Source organism: Crocodylus porosus, unplaced genomic scaffold (genome assembly GCF_001723895.1).
Source record: "Crocodylus porosus isolate Cpor-Errol unplaced genomic scaffold, CroPor_comp1, whole genome shotgun sequence".
In the NCBI taxonomy this organism is placed as follows: domain Eukaryota; kingdom Metazoa; phylum Chordata; order Crocodylia; family Crocodylidae; genus Crocodylus; species Crocodylus porosus.
In genome coordinates, this window is record NW_017728944.1 from 4,012,994 (window position 1) to 4,032,254 (window position 19,261).

General features: G+C 51.9%; 2 protein-coding genes across 3 annotated transcripts in view; one reads left to right on the forward strand and one right to left on the reverse strand.

The window, feature by feature from the left end:
- P3H4 (prolyl 3-hydroxylase family member 4 (non-enzymatic)) overlaps positions 1 to 1,969 on the reverse strand; it is a 21,859-nt gene extending 19,890 nt beyond the window's left edge. For both annotated transcript variants that reach the window (XM_019550396.1, XM_019550395.1), the window contains exon 1: positions 1,495 to 1,969. In XM_019550396.1, the coding sequence (XP_019405941.1) occupies positions 1,495 to 1,953 (459 nt within the window). In that variant the 5' untranslated portion in view covers positions 1,954 to 1,969. The remainder of the gene's footprint in view (positions 1 to 1,494) is intronic.
- Positions 1,970 to 6,314: 4,345 nt separating this feature from the next.
- FKBP10 (FK506 binding protein 10) lies at positions 6,315 to 19,090 on the forward strand. Its single transcript, XM_019550398.1, has 10 exons — positions 6,315 to 6,653; positions 9,256 to 9,401; positions 11,273 to 11,462; positions 11,727 to 11,872; positions 12,891 to 13,080; positions 14,611 to 14,756; positions 15,230 to 15,419; positions 15,838 to 15,980; positions 16,175 to 16,338; positions 17,088 to 19,090. The coding sequence occupies exons 1-10, from the start codon at positions 6,460 to 6,462 to the stop codon at positions 17,271 to 17,273; spliced, it is 1,695 nt and encodes a 564-aa protein (XP_019405943.1). The 5' UTR covers positions 6,315 to 6,459; the 3' UTR covers positions 17,274 to 19,090.
- The last annotated feature ends 171 nt before the right edge of the window (positions 19,091 to 19,261 follow it).

Here is a 19,261-nt window from a genome sequence, read left to right on the forward strand (position 1 = left end):
CTGGTGGCCCCCCCAAACTTGGGAGGCATCAGTCACCCATGGAGGCACATGCAAGTCTGGGAGCCCTGGCAAAGAACCTTCATTTCTGCCTTCTCCCTTGTGGTCTTTGGAAACTGTGTGCGTGCAACACAGACACCAGGGAACATTAAGTCATGCCCACAGCCTGGAGACCCAGTGACACTGTGGCTTCCAGGCATTCCCCAGCAGAAACCACCTCATCTTTTCCCATGTATAGGCTGACTGCACTGTTGGCAGCACCCAGAACCTCTGAAGTTGATAACTTCTTGGAGTTCCAAAGAAAGTCTGAGCCCCAAAACCTGACGATTTGGAACTCTTACCTACAGAGACCTGCAGGGCTGGAGTGGAGGGACCAGGGCAGAGCTAACAGGCCGGGACTGCTTGCAAAGGAAGCAGCAGCTGGGGACGATTCAAAGGAAAATTGTTCTCTTCCTTAACACACCCCCACCACCTCCTCCCAGCAAATGGGGATCCGTGCAGTGGCTATTACTCAGGTCTGAGCTAAACAATCCCCCATGCTTCTACTGTTCTGGATGCTGAAGACGTGGCATTTATACTCCTTCCGTGACTCTAGGTTTGGGGGCTTCCTGGCGGCAACTGTGTGGAGGAGCAGTGAGGGAAGGGGAGTGGAGGAAAGGAGGAGGAGGAAAGAAAAGACCAGGAGCAACTGGCACGGTTCTGAAACTCCTTCTAAGCGCACGTTCTGCATGCCGCACGGCTGCTGTCTAGACTCCTCTGCTGACACGCAGCCTGGAGCTCCCACAGGATGGACCAGGTTAAAAGGTCCCCAAATGCCAGTGCAAAACAGCTATACCCCACACCTTACATAATTAGCACAGCTTGGAACTATCCATCTCCCAAAGGCTGGGGCAGGCATCCTGTTAGGAGTACAAACCTGGGAGCAGCCAGTCATTCTCTGCCCAGAGAGAGCAGACTCCAGCAAGCAGGCTGGCAGAGCTGGGAGCCACACCACAGCCGGCCTCGGCAAAGCTTTGTGCTCTGGAGGAGGGAGGAACTGGACACCTGGGGCATAGCCCAGAGCATCTTCATCACCAGCATCCATCTCCTCCAGAGGCTCATTCATTGCTACAGGCCCATGCTGTGCTCAGTACTAAACCCCACGCCTCAGGGCCCGATCCTGCAGATGCATGCATGCCCCAAGCAACTCTGCACCCACAAGCCACCTCAGCCACTCTGGCGAAGTCGCAATGTGAGCTTGCGCGATGGGGCAGAGTGCGGGAGTAGGGTGGCCATCATAGAGGCCAGTCTGGTCGCCCTCTATCCATACGAAACCAGCCGCCTTTCCGTCCTCTATCTTTCCCTTAAAGAGCTAGACAAGCCTAGGGTAGGAGAAGGAAGAGCACGGAGCAGCAAATCGCCCCCGTCTTTGCCTTTCCACTCACGGCGACCCCGCTCCCTCCCTCACAACGCGCGGGCCGGCGCGGGCCGAGCAGCAGCAAGCCCGGATCGCCTCACCTTGAAGAGCGCGTAGTGCAGGTAGCTGTAGGGCAGGCGGCGGCGGAAGGCGCGCAGCGTGTCGGCGGGCGGGTAGCGCAGCTGGAAGACGGGCAGGCCGCGCTTGCAGCGCCGCAGGCAGCCGGCGCGCCGCACCAGCCGGCCGAAGAGCTCCAGCTCGTGCTGCCACTCGGGCCCGGCCCCGGCCCCGGCCCCGGCCGCGCTGTCGGGCGCGGAGCAGTGGCGGTGGCAGTGCGCCTCGCTGTCGCGCAGCAGGCGGTGCAGGCGCAAGCTGGCCTCCAGGTAGCGGGCGCTCTCCCGCCAGCTCTCGCCCTCGTACTGCTCCAGCGCGTAGGCGTAGGCGCTCTGCAGCGGCATCAGCTCGGCCGGCGGGAACCCGCGGAAGCTGTACTCCTCGTACTGCGCCGCCGCCGCGCCCAGCAGCGCCAGCACCGGCACCAGCCCCGGCACCAGCGCCATGCCCGCGCCGGGACAGGACGGGGCGGGGCGGGGAAGGGAAGGGAGGGGGCCGCAGGGTCTCCGCGCTGCAGGCGGGGCCGTCGGCCTCGCGCCGCCCCCGTCCGGGGGGCGGGCAAGGCCCCTGGGCCGGCAGGATAAAATAGCACCCTGCGGAGACGGACAGACAAGCAGAAGCTTTCCCCACCTCAGCCTCGCCTCATCAGATCATAACCATCTCAGGTCGGGAGGTCATCTTGTCCAACCCTCTGCTCAAAGCAGGACCGGCACCAACTAGGTCATCCCAGCCAGGGCTTTGTCCAGCTGGGTCTTAAAAACCTCCGAAGATGGAGATGTCACCCCCTCTCTGGGATACTTGTTGCAGTGCTTTACTATCCTCCCTGGGGAGGAAATTCTTCCTACTGTCCAACCTCAATTTCCCTTGCTGCCACTTGAGGCCTTGCTTTGTCATCTGCCCCCATGCTGATGAAGGGAGCTTCACTTCGTGAAAGTGTGTGCTCGCTCTCTGCTTTGGTTAGTCCACACACACATGCACACTCGCACACTTTATGAAGGAAGGAGCTGGGATTCCCCTGAACTGAAAGGCAAAGACCCAGTAGATTTGCTGCTTTGTGCTCTTTCTTCTCCTACCCTAGAGGAGGTGAACGCTACCCTGCACCGTATTTAGTCCCAGCTCCTCCTGGGACCGTTCCCCAAGGAGCGGCACTCCACAAACAGTCTCCGGCCCCGCATGCCAGGCAGGCCGCCTCTACATGAGACGCTGGCTGCGCAGTAGCCCGTGACTAGGACGCAGTAGCGTTCAGTAGCAGGAAGCATGATGTGATGCTACTGTGCAGGAACCTCAGGCTACTGCGCAGTCAGGGCCACGAAAAAGCCATTTGGCCATGCTACGTACTGCACAGTAACTCTGGTTACTGCGCAGTCATTTAGTATTGGTTTATACAAGTACTAAATGACTGCACAATAACAACTGCACAGTCATTGTCTCATGTAGGCCACCGGCAGACGGCTAGCACGAGCTTTCGTGAACTTCACTTCCGACCTTCACCTCGCAAAAGCCTATTATGCTATACATCTGCCTTGGTTAGTCCATTAGGTGCTAAGCCTACCCCACTTTCACACGAGTCCACACATACTCTTTATGCTGGACTTCTCATGACAGGAAGGGCAAAGACCTCATAGATTTGTTGCTTCATGCCCTCTTCTTCATCCTACCCTAGGATAGTCTCACACTGCCTTCTTCTACTTGGCTTCAGACTAAAACAGCTAACTACATACACCCCTCCATACTGTATTCAGACCCAGCTCCTCTTGGGAGTGTTCCCCAAAGAGCAGCACTCCATGAAAGGGGTTTGGCTCTGTGTTGCAGACAGACAGACAGATATATACCTGAGCTTCAGTTCACAAATGCTTGATCTATCTATCAGTCTATCTATCAATTTATCTTATCTATGCATGCTTTGGTCAGTCTACTGGGTGCTAATCTACTCTGCCTTCGACTTCACTTCAGACTAACACGCTATGTCCCTCCACACCATATTCAATCGCTGTGCCTGCTACAAGCATTCCCCAGGGAGCAGCACTCCACAAAAGGGCCCTGGTTCTGCCAGCCTCATGAAGTGAAGTTCACTTCTGAGCTTCACTTCACAAAAGCCTAGCAATATATCTGCCTTGGTTAGTTGTTCACTGAGTGCTAAATCTATCCTGCCTTCTACCTGGCTTCAGATTAACATGCTAACTACATTCCTCTACATCATATTCAGTCCCAACTCTTGCTGGGAGCATTTCCCAAGGAGCAGCACCCCACAAAAGGGCTTTGGCTGTGTGTGCCAGAGGGGCCAGTCCTGGGGCACCAGCACCAGAAGGAAGAAGAGGGCATGAAGCAGCAAATCTACTGGGTCTTCGCCCATCCACTCATGGGAAGCCCAACTCCTTCCCTCATAATATGTGTATGTGGAGGGCAGTTCAGCCCTGTGTGGGACCCTCTGCACTGCTGCTGATGTTGTAGGAAGCTCTGCAATCTCCAGATTCAAGCTCTCAGGGTCAGTGCTGGAGTGGCTAATTTTGTGCTGAAATACCATTAAAGGAGCTTCTGCAGTTTTCAGCAATGGGGTAGGAGCAGCATCCTCTGATGGGGATAAATCTGGTCACTTAGGGTGCCATTTGCCCTGTGCAGTGTGATTACAAGCTATATACATCATTTTGCTCCTGTTCTGAGGGCTTTAGAGAGACCTCAGCTCTGTGCTGTCTGCCTCATGGTGAATGTTACCCCTAGAGCACAATGGATGTCATGGCATTAGGCATGAGGTCTCACAGGATCAGGCTCTCAGCCCTGAGGATATTGGTCCCCCAGTTGCTTCTCCCAGCTGAAGGCACCCTGGTAACAGCCTTCATACAGACTGATGAAGCTTCTGGGGGAGGAATTTCCTTTTCTTCACCACAAGCAAGAATTGCTGCTCCTTTTAGACAAATCTGAGCAGTGGCAGAGGCTTGCTTTGTATCCCCTAGAGGAAAATGTTTTGCTCTCAATTCTATACTAAAGACATTTGAGTAGATTCAAACTTGAGAGTCTGCAAAGTCCCCAGGCGAACAAAAGGGCATGTGAACTCCCACCTTCAGCAGCTCAGGCTAGGGCATGGATTTCAGCTCCTTCTGTACATCAGCCTGGGACAGGCATTAGTTGAGCTCAGGAAAAAGCCTCATCTACATCAGGCCTTTCTCTCTAATATTGTCCACTCTGGATGCCACCAGTTTACTAAATAACACTGAGGGCTCTGGTGTAGATGAGGTAAGACAGGCCCTGGCATTTTAACCACCATCTATTGTAGAGTGCGGGAATAGGATGGGTCCTGTTGCAGCCATTGTGACAGAGGCTTTATAGACAGGGGTGACGGCCTCTTCCCCAAAGATCTTACAATCCGAATATACTGTTGATGGGCTGTAAAGGACTGGGGGACTACTCATGCTTAATAAGCTCACATTAGAGGAGCTGGACACAAATATTGCTGGGAGAATGACCTGCAAGACCCTTTCCAATGCACTGAAAAGAGGCCATGTTCCCCATCACCAGAACAGTCTGATCAGTAACACGATTCTCCCTTAAGTGGGATGCTCACCAGCAGTGATCATGCCTCAAAATATGAGGCCAAGAATCCATCAACTTTGCTAAAAGAGAGGTCTCGCTGGCTGAGGGGATGAGTGATAGACCTGTAGCCTGTGTCAGGTGGAAGAAGGTCTTATCTCAGTTCCCACTGAAGATGCATCCCACCCTCTCAATCAGTTGATGTGGACTGGCTCCTTTACTGATGAGCTCATCAGAAGGGGCATGAGCTTGGCCATGAAGACCATTTTCTCCTCAACTAGGGAATGCTGCTCTGTTAGTATTTTGGCAGGATTAGGGTCAAGGGAAACACAGGCAGCTATGCCTATTAACAGCTACTTCTCCCACATCTGTACTTGTATTTTGTATACATCATTAGAGTGCATTCACCATGGATACTGCTGTTTGCAGATGGGTTTGTAGAAAGCACAGGTGCATGCAACAGGATAGTGTACTGCAAGCTTGAGCTGCCTCCTAACAGGGGTTGATGAGACTAAAGTTAACATGCAACCGTAGGGATATTCTAATGTGGAGGAAACTTTCAGGCTACATAACACTGCTGGCAAGGAGTGCTACCCATGCATGGGGGAACCAAGGACCAACTAGGCTACAGACTGAGCAACAGTATGCAGGGCCAGATCCAGAAGGGATGCAGTGCCATAATCGTACCCCTGTTTTGGCTCAGAGAATGTACCCATTTTTGGATTAAAATTTGAACATGATGAGAGGACATGTGAAGAAGAATAGATGATGCAACATCTATAAATAGAAATCACTCCAACACTTCCAAATTATTGTTTGTACTTTGTAAAATTGTTAATCAGCAGCTCTAAGTTCTTATTAACAATTATCTATCTGTTGTATTTATTATTCCTGGCTCCTAACCTTTGTTTAGCAAAACTAACATTCAAGCAAGAAAATGGAATAAATTTGAGCTCAAAGCAGGAGGCCTGAGAAACCTAGATGTCGGCACTAGGACCCAGCCTACAACTGGCTGCTGGATGGGATAGGACCTCTTGCTGTACAAACTTGCAGTAAAATAGTCTGCTTCAGCGTTTTCCTTTTCAGAAATAAGTGCTAAAAAAAAAATCCCGACGTGGAACTTTTAAACACTGATTTTTTTTTGCCTTCCTGAATCCCAACTTGCTGAGGAAAATTGCTAGGGCTTCACTTCATGAAAAGAATTTTCAAGAATCCTTGCAGAAAGACTGAAGACAGCTAAATGACCTCAGCAGCCTCAAGCCCACTTTACACGTTTACAAAATTTCTGGCGAGATTCGGGGGGGTGGGAATCAATGAGGCAGGAAGGCGAATCTCCAGCCCTTTGAGAAGGCACCACCCAGCCCTCTTGCAGCCTCTCACATCTGCAGCTCCAGCTTCTTTCCTCTCAGCAACAGGCTCGAAGCAACATGTCCTTGGGCAGCCTCATCTTTCTCATGAGCCTGCTAAGGGCTTTTGGCCTGGGGGACCCTGGTCCTTTAGAAGACGTGGTGATAGACAGATATTACATCCCTAAAATCTGCTTGCGAGAAGTCCAGATGGGGGATTTCATTCGTTACCACTACAATGGGACCTTTAAAGATGGCAAAAAGTTTGACTCCAGGTATAGACCTCTGTTCTTTATCAAACTGCATGCAAATTCCTGTCCCTGGAACTCGATCCCTTTTCTTGTTGCAGCCACACAGGAAGCCGGCTGCAAAGCCCCCTCGGAGCGCCTTCTCGCTGCAAAGATGGTTGCATGTAACTTTCCGTGAGCCTCCCTCAGTTGTGTTCAACCCCAGCTTGAATGTCAGGGAGTGCATTAGCATGCTCTCTATTCTAATCTCTTGCATGCTTTGTTTCCTTCACCTGCATGCTATGAATTTTATTTACACCTTCTGCAAGGGCAATGCCAGGTTCTCAGAATAGTTTTGCATGTAGGGTAGATTCAAGGGGCTGGCATCTGCTTTGAAAGAGCTCAGGCAGTTTCTGAGGTCCCCATTCTCCCCTCCACTCCACCAGCTTTACATCAAGGTAATGACTCCAGAGGAGTCAGAGTTGTTACAGTAGTGGGAAATCAGGCCTGAGATCCCACGCTCTGATAGGCCAGAAGCACGGGCTGGCATGGGATGCTGAACATGCCACAGAACCAGATCCTCATTTGTATACGTGTCATTCTGGTAGATCCATGAACCCAGAATCCACTGTGCCGATTTCCAAGGGAACAGAATCAAATCCTTTCGCCATAGTCTCTCAGGCGAGTTTTTCACCATCCATTGTCTTCTGTATTTTAGGTCAGTTTCATTTCATTTTGCAGAGATTAAAATACCTGGCAGTGCAGCTGCTCATGCAGAGGGGTCAATCCTGCAGACCTTATTTACATGAGGACTTTCTCTTGGGGCAGTCCGGGGGCAATCAGTGAAACTTATGTGATGGGGAGCAGAAAAGTTTGTATTTTGGATTATGTTGCAAAAACAAAGGGGAAGACTAAAACATGTTGAGTCCTCGTCACTTTAGAGCTTGTCCAAGTTGCTTGTCCAAGTGTTCCCTTTTCCTGTTGCTTTAATTCTGCCGAGGCTCACACACTAATCTCCCTGTGCTCGTGGCAGTGCAAAGCAGAGCTTCCAACGATGCGATCTCTCCAGTGACTTCAGGGGAAATACTTCTGATTTACACCAAGGGTAGAATAAGCCTTCCTACACAGGCCTGGTGCGAGCAAAGACAAACCCCTTCCATGCAAAAAATCAGGCCCAGCTGCGTGCAGCAACTGCTGCTTTCCAGGCATGTTTTCAAAGGTTCAAGGGATTCTGCTCCAGTTTAAATACTGAAATGTGCCTCCTCTTTCCCAAAAGCATGAACAAGAAGTACAGTAAATCAGCCATGCAGCTGCCACTACTGCAGTTACAAGTAGTAAAAATATATGTGGGTCTAGGGACTTCTCTGCTAAAACAGTTCTTTGTCTTGATGGCTGCAGCGTACTTTGGGAGAGAACATTAGCTGCCCATTAAGCAATGCAAACGATTGCAGTTTATTTGTAAGTTCCCAAATTGCCCTCTTACAATGGGTTTTAAGAAAGAGACTGATCTGCCGTTAAACACGAGACTCCCGTGCTGTGTTTGGGTTCTTGTTCTCCCTCTATTGTGAGCATGGCATATTTTAAAATATTTGGAAGCAGCAAGAAGTCAGGCAGCTCAGTGGCCTCCAAGCCAATCTTTCTTTTTGGAGTTTGTTTGAGATGGAGGAATCGGTACATCCAGTCCCAGCTCAAACATCACCACTGGCACCTACAAAAATAAAGAGGTCTGATCTTGCACTGTTACCAAGTCTCCAACCATGTTCAAAATGCAGGGTTGAGCCTACCGATTCTTACTAGCATCAAAGAAGTCCCTGCAAGACCTCCTTGCAGGCTTGGCTTTTGCTGCAGAAGAAATCTGCCAGGCAGAGAATGGGGGAAGGGGGAGGGGAGGGGTGCCCATCTCCTGTCCAATGCCCCATATGTGCAGTGCTTCCCTCCTCCTATTCCAGGGCAGTGCTGTAAGGCATGATCTTCAGTGCATTATGAGATGCCATTTGGCCCATCCTTAGCCTGCCATGTCACACACTAACTGCTTTCACCACAGAGATGTGCAGGGATAGCTGAAAGGTAGGGGGCTGAGCAATGGGACCCTGGTCTTGACTATGCTGCCAGCTCACTGAGAGACTTAGCTGATCTGGTATTTGCAGAAACGGCTTCTGATGTCAGGTGCTTGCACGAAGCTACCTGGATGTTGATCCTCTTGACATCGCCCTTGGCTGGGTTGGGCTGGACTAGGACCCAAACTCAGAGGAGTCTTTTGAAAATGCTGAGCCTTTACCTTAATGAACCTTGAAATGTGGCTATACTCATGTTTAATAACCAGTAACTGATTAATGCTTGGCTCATAGTTGTTAAGGTCAGGTGGGCCCATTGTAATCCACTACTCTGACCAAATGATACAATGGTTACCTCAGGGGAGCAAGCAGTATTGGGTCATTCTTTGCTAGATGGGTATTTTCCAGCAACAGAAAACAGGGTTTGTATTATACCCAGCAGTAGAAACACTGGCTGAGAGCTCTGTTGTTGGAGTCCAGCGTGGGGATGTGATGAAACAGCAGGCCAAACTGATATGGCCTTTGACCTTGTCTGCTTTGAAGCACCCTAGATACAGCCCAGGTGCCTTGACGCATCTATCTCCATTCATCCCCAGCTATGACAGAGGTGCCACTGTGGCCGGCGTGGTGGGTGTTGGGCGGCTGATCACCGGCATGGACCGAGGCCTCCAGGGGATGTGTGTAAATGAGAAACGGCGTCTGATCGTCCCTCCTCATCTGGGTTATGGCAGTTTAGGAGTCGGTAAGTGGGCCCACATCCTAACCATCACCTAGTAGCCCTGCATAGCTACCCTCACACCAGCAGAGCTCTAGGAGTGCTGTTGGTGTGGGCAGGAGAGAGTATCTCTCCTATCAGCCCCTTGGGAGCCCAGACAACAGTAAAATGAACAAAATGATTGTGGGGCCACCTTGCCTCTCACATCACAGACTAAATCCTGTTGGGTTTTCAAGTGGACATTAGGGCCAAGAGCAAGAGTGGGTTGCCCCATGATACCCTCCATGCTCCCTTGCTCCACTTCCATCTGCAGTGCTAAGAACCTGTGTGCCTAGAGCCTTCTTTGAAGTCAACAGGCTCTGCAGTTCTTAGGACATCCATAGGCTGTTTTCCCTTTGGGGTGGGTTGTTCTCCTTACAAGGTGGGCATGCATCTGCCACTGGTGCCTGCACCAGAGACCCAGGACTGGACCCTTTGCTGGGGAATACATTGCACTGTACAAACCATTGTCCAGTCCCAGCTTCCTCCTTCCCTGAGCAGCTAAGCTGCCCCTATGGGCTTCACAGCCAACTCAGCCTGAACCACATGCAGACCATCTGCAGCTGTGACCACAAGGATAATGAAAGGCTCCCAGACCTGGAGCCTCTGCCAGACCCAGCTCTGGTGCATTCAGCCATCTCAGGGTGAGGCCAGTCTCCCATTTCCCTCTCTTACTAAACCAGACAGCAACAGGGCCTGCTTATTCCAGCTACTCATGGCACCGAGATTCCCTCCCCCAAGGTGAGTTTATAATACTGAGTATAACACCCAAAAGAGGATGGGAGGAGCAATTCCAAGGTCTCAGCCAATAAGGAACACATGAAAAAAAGAACAACCGGCTGGTGGAAGCATCTAGCCCAGGTACTCCAGGATTCCTTGTCCCAGAGCGCAGCCCATATATGGCTTGGGCTGGAGAGGACCAGGGCCTCTTGCAATGGGAGATAATTTTGAAGACATTTTATATCATCCCTTAGCCACACAAGGTCAAGCAGGACAGACAGGAGCATCATGTCTAGGCAGAATTCACTGAGGATATGAATGATTCGCTTCCTCTTTTTCTCTTGGCACATTCAGTTGGATGCGAGTTTTTCATAGATGCTAAACATCTGCTACATTCACCTCCAAAGGTGGCTGTATTTTGGTGCCAAACAAAGCCATCTCACCTTATGTTGGGTATGACTAAGCCTAATAAACATGCAGAACCTGACATGAAAGGTGCTAAAAAAGGGCTAATTGCTGTTTATTCCCTACTGGTAAATCATCATCAGCATATCGAATAGTAGATCACTGTTTTGCTGTGATGTGGCACATATTCCTTGAAATGCAAAAAACAGCAGAAAAAGAAGGTGAGGGATCCAGTAGGAGTGATTCTCTACTCACCAGGACTGCACAGGTCCCCCATACAGGCACTCTCTGTTCCACTTGGATGGAGGTGGGTGGAGGAGGGGTGGGGCTGCAGTTGATTCAATTGCAGAGAAAATCCAGGTGTTTTGTGCGTTCATCACCTGATGTATGCTAGTCAAAGTCATCCCTTGTTAAAGTTCAAGTGATCCTACTTGAGATCTGAACCCCGGCAACCTTCAACACTGAACTTTTCAGTGGCCAGGTCCCAGTTGCTCTTCTCAAAGTTGAAATAGAGATTCCCTGAGTCTACTCTAGACCAGGCAACAATGGGGGACAGAGACCTTCCTTCTCCCACTTGTGTGGTGACGATAGGAAAAGCATGTGTCCAACAGTAGTTGTGGGCAGGGATCCTGTGTGTGGGTGTCCTGGCTCTGCAAACAAGCCCTACCAGTCACTGTAGGGCCAGGTCCCGTGTCCCACTGGGCTGACCCGTTCTCCTCTGTCATTCCCTACAGCTGGGCTGATTCCTCCTGATACCACCTTGTATTTCGATGTCATCATGCTGGACATATGGAATAAAGATGACAAGCTGCAGATCGACACCTTGTACAAGCCAGAGCATTGTAATCGCACCGTGGAGGACTCAGATTTTGTGCGGTACCACTACAATGGCACTCTCCTGGACGGCACCCCTTTTGACTCCAGGTACAGGATACCAGGCTAGGATGGTGCTGGGGAACAGTGGTGGTGAATTGCCAGCTGCCTGCCTTGAAGATCAACCTGCATCAGTGCGGCAAGCAGGTGGCTCCAGGGGTCAAACTTTCTCACACCAATATCCATCACTTTCAATTAACTCTGTGGCCCCTTGTGCTTGGGATGCCTGTGCTGAGCTAGTAGGGTTGTGGGGGCTGCCTATCCCCCAGGGCGCTTCTTCCTCTTGTCTCTTTCCTGTTCTCTCCCCTGTTCCAGCTATGGCAAGGAAGGCACATACGACACCTACGTGGGAACGGGCTGGCTGATCAAAGGCATGGACCAGGGCCTGCTGGGGATGTGTGCTGGGGAAAAGAGGAGGATCACCATCCCCCCATTCCTGGCCTATGGGGAGAAGGGCTATGGTGAGTGGGAAGTCATCCCTTGACCCATGTGGCAGAGCCCCCTGCCTGCTCCACTGAGCATCACAAGGAGAGGATTGCAGGCACTAGTGCCCTGCTAGTACATGGTGCAGCCACCAAGATGTCCTTTCTGGAGCAGCCAGGCTGGGGGCTGTTGGCCTGACAGAAATGGGCAGGAGAGGGACAGGTCCTATCAATCACAGCAGGTACCAATCCACCCTTGCTTCCAGCATGTCCCAATAGAAAGGTCTGATGAGGTTCTGAGGTGAGGCTACCAGCCTGAGTCAGGCAAGTGAGAGCATTACATAGGCCCAGCCTGGGGACCACCAGGACAGAGGTACCACTGCAAAGAGAACAGAGAAATGGACTGAGGACTGGAGGGGACTCAAGGAGTCAGTAATAGGTGGGGAAGCCCTGCAGAGGCTCTTGCCTCAGATCTTGGGTAGACTTCTGGTGCTGTCCATTGTGACATAAACTGTAGGGAAGATTGGTGTTGACACCAGAGCTGACATCAAGTCCGACCCTCTACCTGGGACAGAGCTCACTGCCTCCTGAATTTGGGCAGGCAGAAAGAACATGCCCAGGCCAGCAACCAGGGCCTGAGCTATCTGAAGGCGAGGGAAGGGGGTAGCTGGGATCCTTTTCAATAGTAGATTATTCCATCCTGTCTATTGATAACACTGCCTGTGTGGTGGTGCTGGGAGAGCCCAGCCCAGTGCCCAAAGAAGGTGCACAGCTCAAATGTGGCCACCTGTTGCCACCAACATGACGCTGTGGCACATGCAGAGCTCTAGGCCCAGTGTGCTGTACTGTATCACAAGCTGAACAGAAAGAGCGAGCACTGCACATCAGGGGACTCCCTTCTGTACAGAACATGAGGGGTAGCTACCTGTATGCAGTCACCTAGCAGGCTGCAGCTCTGTCCAAGGCCCCTACCTGGTTCTGTCCCTTCAGTTTTCCTGGGCGCATGGTGGGGACTAGTTCTGCGTGAGGCTGAGGCTCTTGGCTAATCCCCCACTAGGCACAGTGATCCCACCCCAAGCCTCTTTGGTGTTCGACGTGCTGCTAGTGGACCTGCACAATCCAAAGGATGGTATCACCCTGGAACACCTGGAGGTGCCAGAATCCTGCAAGCGCAAGACTGTGACTGGGGACTTCATCCGCTATCACTATAATGGCACTCTGATGGATGGGACCCTCTTTGACTCCAGGTACTGGGCAGGAGGCAACAGGATCTCCACACCAGCATGCTCTATGTCTGAGGCCCCTTGTACTGTCTCTGTGCTGTGGCCGGCTCAACAGAGGTTCTTGCCGCATGGCTCCTGGAGTCCTTGCACTGGTCTCAAGGGCAGCTGGATGGTGGCTTCTTGGCTGCCCCTGCTTTCTGGGGAAAAAAGTAGATGGTTGGATCCTCTTGGGTAACAGAAAATTCAGACTGAGAATGGAACAGGTGCCTGACCCCCATTTTAGTCAGCCCCAGGCTAAAGGGAGCACTGACCTCAGGGGTCAGGATCTCAACCAACAAACATGGCACCACTGGGTGCTCTGACTGCCCAGCACAGTGGGAGTCTCTCACCAGCTCTTGAAGCTGGTTCATCCAAGGGTTGTGCTGCATGCAGCATCCTCACCAGACTGGCCGTGGATGCAGGCTCTGGCATGCAGAGACAGTCTGTGGGCCTGATACAGCCACAGAGCCAGCATGCGGCCACATGTAGGATATGAGACCAGGGTCAATGTATACTGCTGGCAGTGCATGGAGTCCATTGGAGACCTGCAGACTGAATCTTTGATCCCCCTATTTTACATGGTCACCAGCTGTTTCCAAAGGGAACCCTACACCTCCATCCTTCCCAGAGACATGCAGGTGTGTGAGGGGCCCTGAATTTTGGTTGCTGTGGGCCAGGTACTGCTGAAGAATGGAGAGGCCAGGTACTCTCCCATCTCAGTGAGTCATGGCTAACACGCCCCATTCACATTGGATATGTCTATGCAAGATGTTTACTGTGCAGTATACTAAATAGCTGCACAGTAAACATCTCAGCATCTACATGTGCATCCCTGTTAGGTTGGAGTAAACTAATTTACTCTTGTATTTACAAGTACTATCCTGCTGTGGAGTAAAAAACCCCCTCACCAGCACGCATGTAGATACTGCCCCAGCTGGCCAGGGTACAAAGGTGCTTCAGTGCAGGGATCACCTGCTGGCCAGCCCCATGCTGAAGCACCGTTGTGCCCTAGCCAGCCCCTCCGCAGCACATTGAGCCAGAGGGAGCAGGCTCCAGTTGGCAGGCTGACCCCTCAGCTCCCCTGCTTGCTGGGGCTACTCCAACCTGGCTCAACATGCTGGAGTCCCAGGCATGTGTTCAAACGGCACGTTTGGGAGCAATAAACCCCAGAGTTTATTGCACATGTAGACATGCCCAGTGAGAACGTAGGTGTTTAAGACTGGCTGGAGCCTGCCTTCCCCAGCCATGAGATTGGGACATTTCCAAATGTGGGTCATTCACCTAAGGGGGCATGAGAGGCCCCTTGACTTTTTAGCCCCTATAAATGGATTCAAATTCAGAGCACAGCCCCGCACCACTATGTGGCCAGACAGACACATTCTGAAGTGGAGAGGCTCTGAGCTTGATTAGGGTCCTGGCAAGTCAAGAGCACTGGCAGAGCTTGGGATGTGGGTTGGGGTCAGGGCAAATAAGTCTGGATAATCTTGTGACCTGAAGGTGCTGCTCTTGCTGCAGTTACTCCCGTAACCACACCTATGACACCTACATCGGGAAGGGCTACATCATCCCTGGCATGGACCAGGGCCTGCAGGGCGTCTGCGTCGGAGAGAAGAGGAGGATCATCATCCCCCCACACCTGGCATATGGGGAGAATGGAGCAGGTAGGGAGGGGGCCCCTGGGGCAGGAGAATGCCAGGACTGGGGAAGGGGCAATGTGTGACCCCTCTCCTTGTTGCCTAGACCCCACACATCCCCTCACCAGTCCCACTATTTCTGAGAGCAGAGCAGGAACTTGCACCCTGGGCCAGCTGGGTGATGCCCTGGAGAAGAAGTGAGGGGCTTGCTGTACCCTCCATGGTCAGGATCTGAGGCAGCACAAAGGGAGCACAAAGTGAATTGGAGTACAGGGGAACTCTGATGGGGAGATGGAGGGGAATGCATTTCCCCACAGGAGAGGAGGGAGGCCTTGCACTGGGACTCCTAGAAGAACTCTGATGAGCAGGGTATTAGAAAGCAATCCTGCCCTGTTCCCTGGGGGCAAAGCCAGGAGAGACTTTTCATAGCCCCAACCTCCTTGGTCCTCCTGAGTACTTCCCCCAAGCCCTTCATGAGCCTCTTTGCACTTCTCCTCCAGGTGACAAGATCCCTGGCTCAGCTGTCCTTGTCTTTGACATCCATGTCATTGACTTCCACAACCCTGAGGACCCAGTGGAGATTGAGACCCTCTTCCGGCCTGAGGACTGCAATGTCACAAGCCAGGACAGGGACTTCATCCGCTACCACTACAACTGTTCCCTGATGGATGGCACCAAGCTCTTCTCTTCGTGAGTTCCCTCTCTCACAGGCTCCAGGGGACACCCCGAGGGCAGCCTGAACCACTTTCTCTTTGCAGCCCCCCTTTTGTTTCCAAAATTGCAGCCACCTGAGCTGCTGCAGGGGGATCATGCTTACTGCCATGGCACTGATGACAGTAGGCTTGTTAGCTCTACACAGCTAAGCAGGATGGGTTCAGTGAGGATCTGGAGGGACATCCACAAGTTGTACAGGAGGTGGCAGCAGGACTGGAGGGTTCTGGGGGTACTGTTCCTTTAGATTCGGGTAAAACCTGGCAAGCAGAAACAGCACTTGTTCAGCTCACCAGTACAGGAGAGGCCTTTACAACCAGGAAGCAGATCCCTGCGCACAGAGATGTTTATAGGCTGGATTGGGGCTGAGGCCTGATGTTTTCATTGTCTCCTGTAGCCATGACTATGATAGCCCTCAGGAAGTGACCCTGGGAGCCAACAAAGTGATTGAAGGGCTGAACAGAGGCCTCCTGAATATGTGTGTAGGGGAGAAGCGAGTGATCATCATCCCCCCACACCTGGGACATGGAGAAAACGGAGGTGAGGGGCACGGAGGAGGGAGGGGGCACATGCCTGTGAACCAGGGTCTTATTGTAGCAAGCTAGGGTCTTACCTGGCCCCTGTGATGTCCTGGCTGACCCCCACCCAGTGTAATACTCAGAAGCTTATTCTTACACTTCCTGCCCCAGTGGGGAGAGAATCAGACTCCACAACATGTACCTTTTACCTTTTAGCCCGGGGGGTGCCAGGCAGTGCTGTACTCCGGTTTGAAGTGGAGCTGATGTCCCGGGAGGACGGAGTCCCAGAAGGCTACCTATTTATCTGGCATGAGGACCCACCCGAGAACCTGTATGAGGAAATGGACCTGAACAAGGATGGCGAGATCCCACCTGAGGAGGTACAGGGGGGGAAAAAAGGGGGCAGGGGAAGGCCACCCCAGAGGGACCTGGGGATGCTGGAATCAATTTAGCTCTGACTCAGAGTTGAGGCTTTCCAAAGAGGGGGACAGAATGAGACTGCAAAGCTACCCAGTTGCTATTCAGTACCTATATTTGGTCCCCAGCACTGTTGCAAAGTGACAGTGTTTGTTGGGGCTGATAGGTGTGAAGCTGGTAGAAAAAGGGGTCTGTCACAAGTCAGCCCAGCAAGCCTGCCAGCCAAACATGAAAGCCACAGCCTGGAAAGGGCTAGTTATGTGCCATGTAGCAAGGCACTTGTGCCACCAGGCATGCCAGGAAAGTTACAGCCCAGGCCAGGAAGGACAACAGCTTAGATTGTGCCTAGCTGAAGGCTGGAAAGGAAAGGTGGGGTGGGGGCTGCAGGTCCCTGCCAGTCTGCCCTGCCCTGCCTCAAAAGCCTGCAGCTCTGATTTGTATTTGCAAAGCCTCCCCAGGTGGGCTTTGAAGACAGAACCAACAAGTGCGTTGGAGCCCAGGGAACCAGGAGAGCAAAATTCCTCTACCAACAGTAGTGGGCAAAGGCCAGACCTGCCTGGCCATTGCTCTCCACCCCAGAGCTGGCTGCATGAGAACATAACCATACGCCACCACTTGGAGCTTGCTAAGACCCCTTTGTGCCAGGGGACAGAGGACAAGACCATTGCAATAGTCACAACATAGCAAATTGTTCTCACCCCTCCCTGTGCAGTTCATCACCTTCATCAAGACCCAAATAGCAGAGGGAAAGGGCCGTCTCATGCCTAGCTCGGACCCGGAGAAAGTCATCACTGACATGTTTCAGAACCAGGACCGGAATCAGGATGGGAAAATTACTGCTGAGGAACTGAAGCTGAAGACAGATGAGGATCAGGAGAGAGTCCACGAGGAGCTCTGAGGGGCAACTGGTGCTCCTGCTTCTGCCAACAGAGACAGAACCTCCTTCCTCTCTCCCCTTGGCGCAGGCTGTTTCCCCTCCCCACCAAGCCTGCATCCAGGCAAGCCACCCCAGGCAGTGCGGGTCTGAACCCTCTGCAGAGGTTCTCTCTGAGTATTTGTAATTTTTTTTTTTACTATTTAAACAAGTTTTATTTGGGGAGTCTCAAACAGACTAGTAGAGGGAACACACACACACACACATGCATGAAGAACATATACATTAAGTAAGCAGCCAGAGGTTCCCACATTTTCTGGTTCTTCATTCCTTATTACCAACAGGCTAGGTCCAGCCACAACCTCTGCTCTAGGCTCTCTCCCACAGCCTATGCCCTAGGCTGTAGGAGAGCTATGGGGCAGCTCATCCCTGCCCCCTGCTTCCCTGCAGCTCTTGCATCCTTGTGCTTTCAGACCCAACCCAGGCCTTTTCTTTTAGTGAGTCACTCTCCCTAGCTTTGCACTCTCTGCTGGTCCCCTCTGGAGCCAGAGAAAAGCCCTTCCAGCCTGTTGTGTTAGGGCAGGGTGTCTCTAGGGCCCTATCTCCATCAGGCTGGAGGGGAGAGGCCACACTCTCAGTGCTTGTGGCCCCAGGCTAGTTCCATGCCCAGAAATAGTGCTGGCTGCATCCTAGCATCTCACTACTTGTCTTAGTGCCACACAGCCTCACTTCAGGTCCCTCTGGGGACAAGCAGTGGTGCTGGGACTCTTTGAACTTGGTAGCATCCTCCAGCTACTTCAGCCACCCCAGTTTCAGAGCCAGGAGCTCCCAGGCAGTCAAGTTGCAAGCTAGACTGTGAAGTTATTACCCAAGGGCCCCACAGCCTCCTCTCCCCTCAGGCTAGTCCTGAGGACTTTTCACTACCACTCACCTAAGCTGTCTGATTCCTCCAGTGACACTGCTTGCATGCTTCAAAATTGCTGATCAGGGTTTTCACTGCCAAGTGGGAAAGGCACTTACCAGCTCTCCTACTGGTTGCAGAGCATTGGCCAGTCAGAAGCTGCTTAGGAGTCCCAGGGCAGAGGGCCAGCTGGAGCCATACGCAAAGCAGTCCCTTTGCTTCAGCTGGATTCTTCTCACAGCACAAATCCAGTAGTCGCTCCCTGCTGTGCAGCACCTTTCCGTTTCCTCCATAGTATAGTATCTTAGGGATTCGCCTCTGGCTGCTGCTTGGATTGTAAAAGAAAAGCCAAGGCCACGATTTTCCAAACTGGTGAGTGTTCTGGGGCAGGGAGTGGGGAGGTTGGTTTTAGATGAGCAACTGGAGACCATAAAAAGGCCTGGTTTTTTTGGTTTTTTTTCCTGTGGGCAGATATATGGCATTTCCAGAAAGTCGGGGACCTTTAAGAGGTCTTACGATGGGCCCTTGAAATCACTAGTCATCAGGGCCCAAACTCTTATCCCTGGACTCCTCCCTAGAAGTGGGCTGATTTTTCAATCCATCTGAGCTTGCAGACAAATCCAATTGACCCCAAGAACTGAGATTCTTCAGCCCTCTGGGAAATCCATCAACTTCTATTTAGCTGCTCAAAAGGGTTCAGGAGCCCCAATGTGAGGCTCCCTGGTTTGCAAACAGCAGCCAGCCCCTCTCCTTTGCCTTTGCATCAGTTAAAAGGTTTGCAAATAAAGACTGTTGGGAGAGTGTTTGTGCCACCTGCTGGGCAAAGATCATGTATTTGATCTTTTATTCGAAGTGCAAGCTCTGTCCAAGATTAAAATAAAGTCCTCAATAGCAAGGTTTACTTTGCACCCAATAAACGGATTCCAGCTGGTTTCCAACATCTGCTTGCTGTCCTGTTATTTTGGAGTGAAGTGTGGTTTGCACTTGTCTGGCTAGTGAGATGAAGATAGACCACCTATCCATCCTAGCATTGGCTCTAGCAATGGGGGAAGTTCTGGAGATCTGGCTGGATAAACCTGCTGGCCAAGCTTCTGGCATCTGCAGTGCTGGC

Bases quoted from the DNA above. Each gene is read 5' to 3' on its own strand.
- FKBP10 (XM_019550398.1), top strand. From the start codon at position 6,460: ATGTCCTTGGGCAGCCTCATCTTTCTCATGAGCCTGCTAAGGGCTTTT. The intron at 6,654-9,255 runs GTATAGACCTCT...ATTCATCCCCAG, and splicing joins GGCAAAAAGTTTGACTCCAG to CTATGACAGAGGTGCCACTG. The intron at 11,873-12,890 runs GTGAGTGGGAAG...ATCCCCCACTAG, and splicing joins CTATGGGGAGAAGGGCTATG to GCACAGTGATCCCACCCCAA.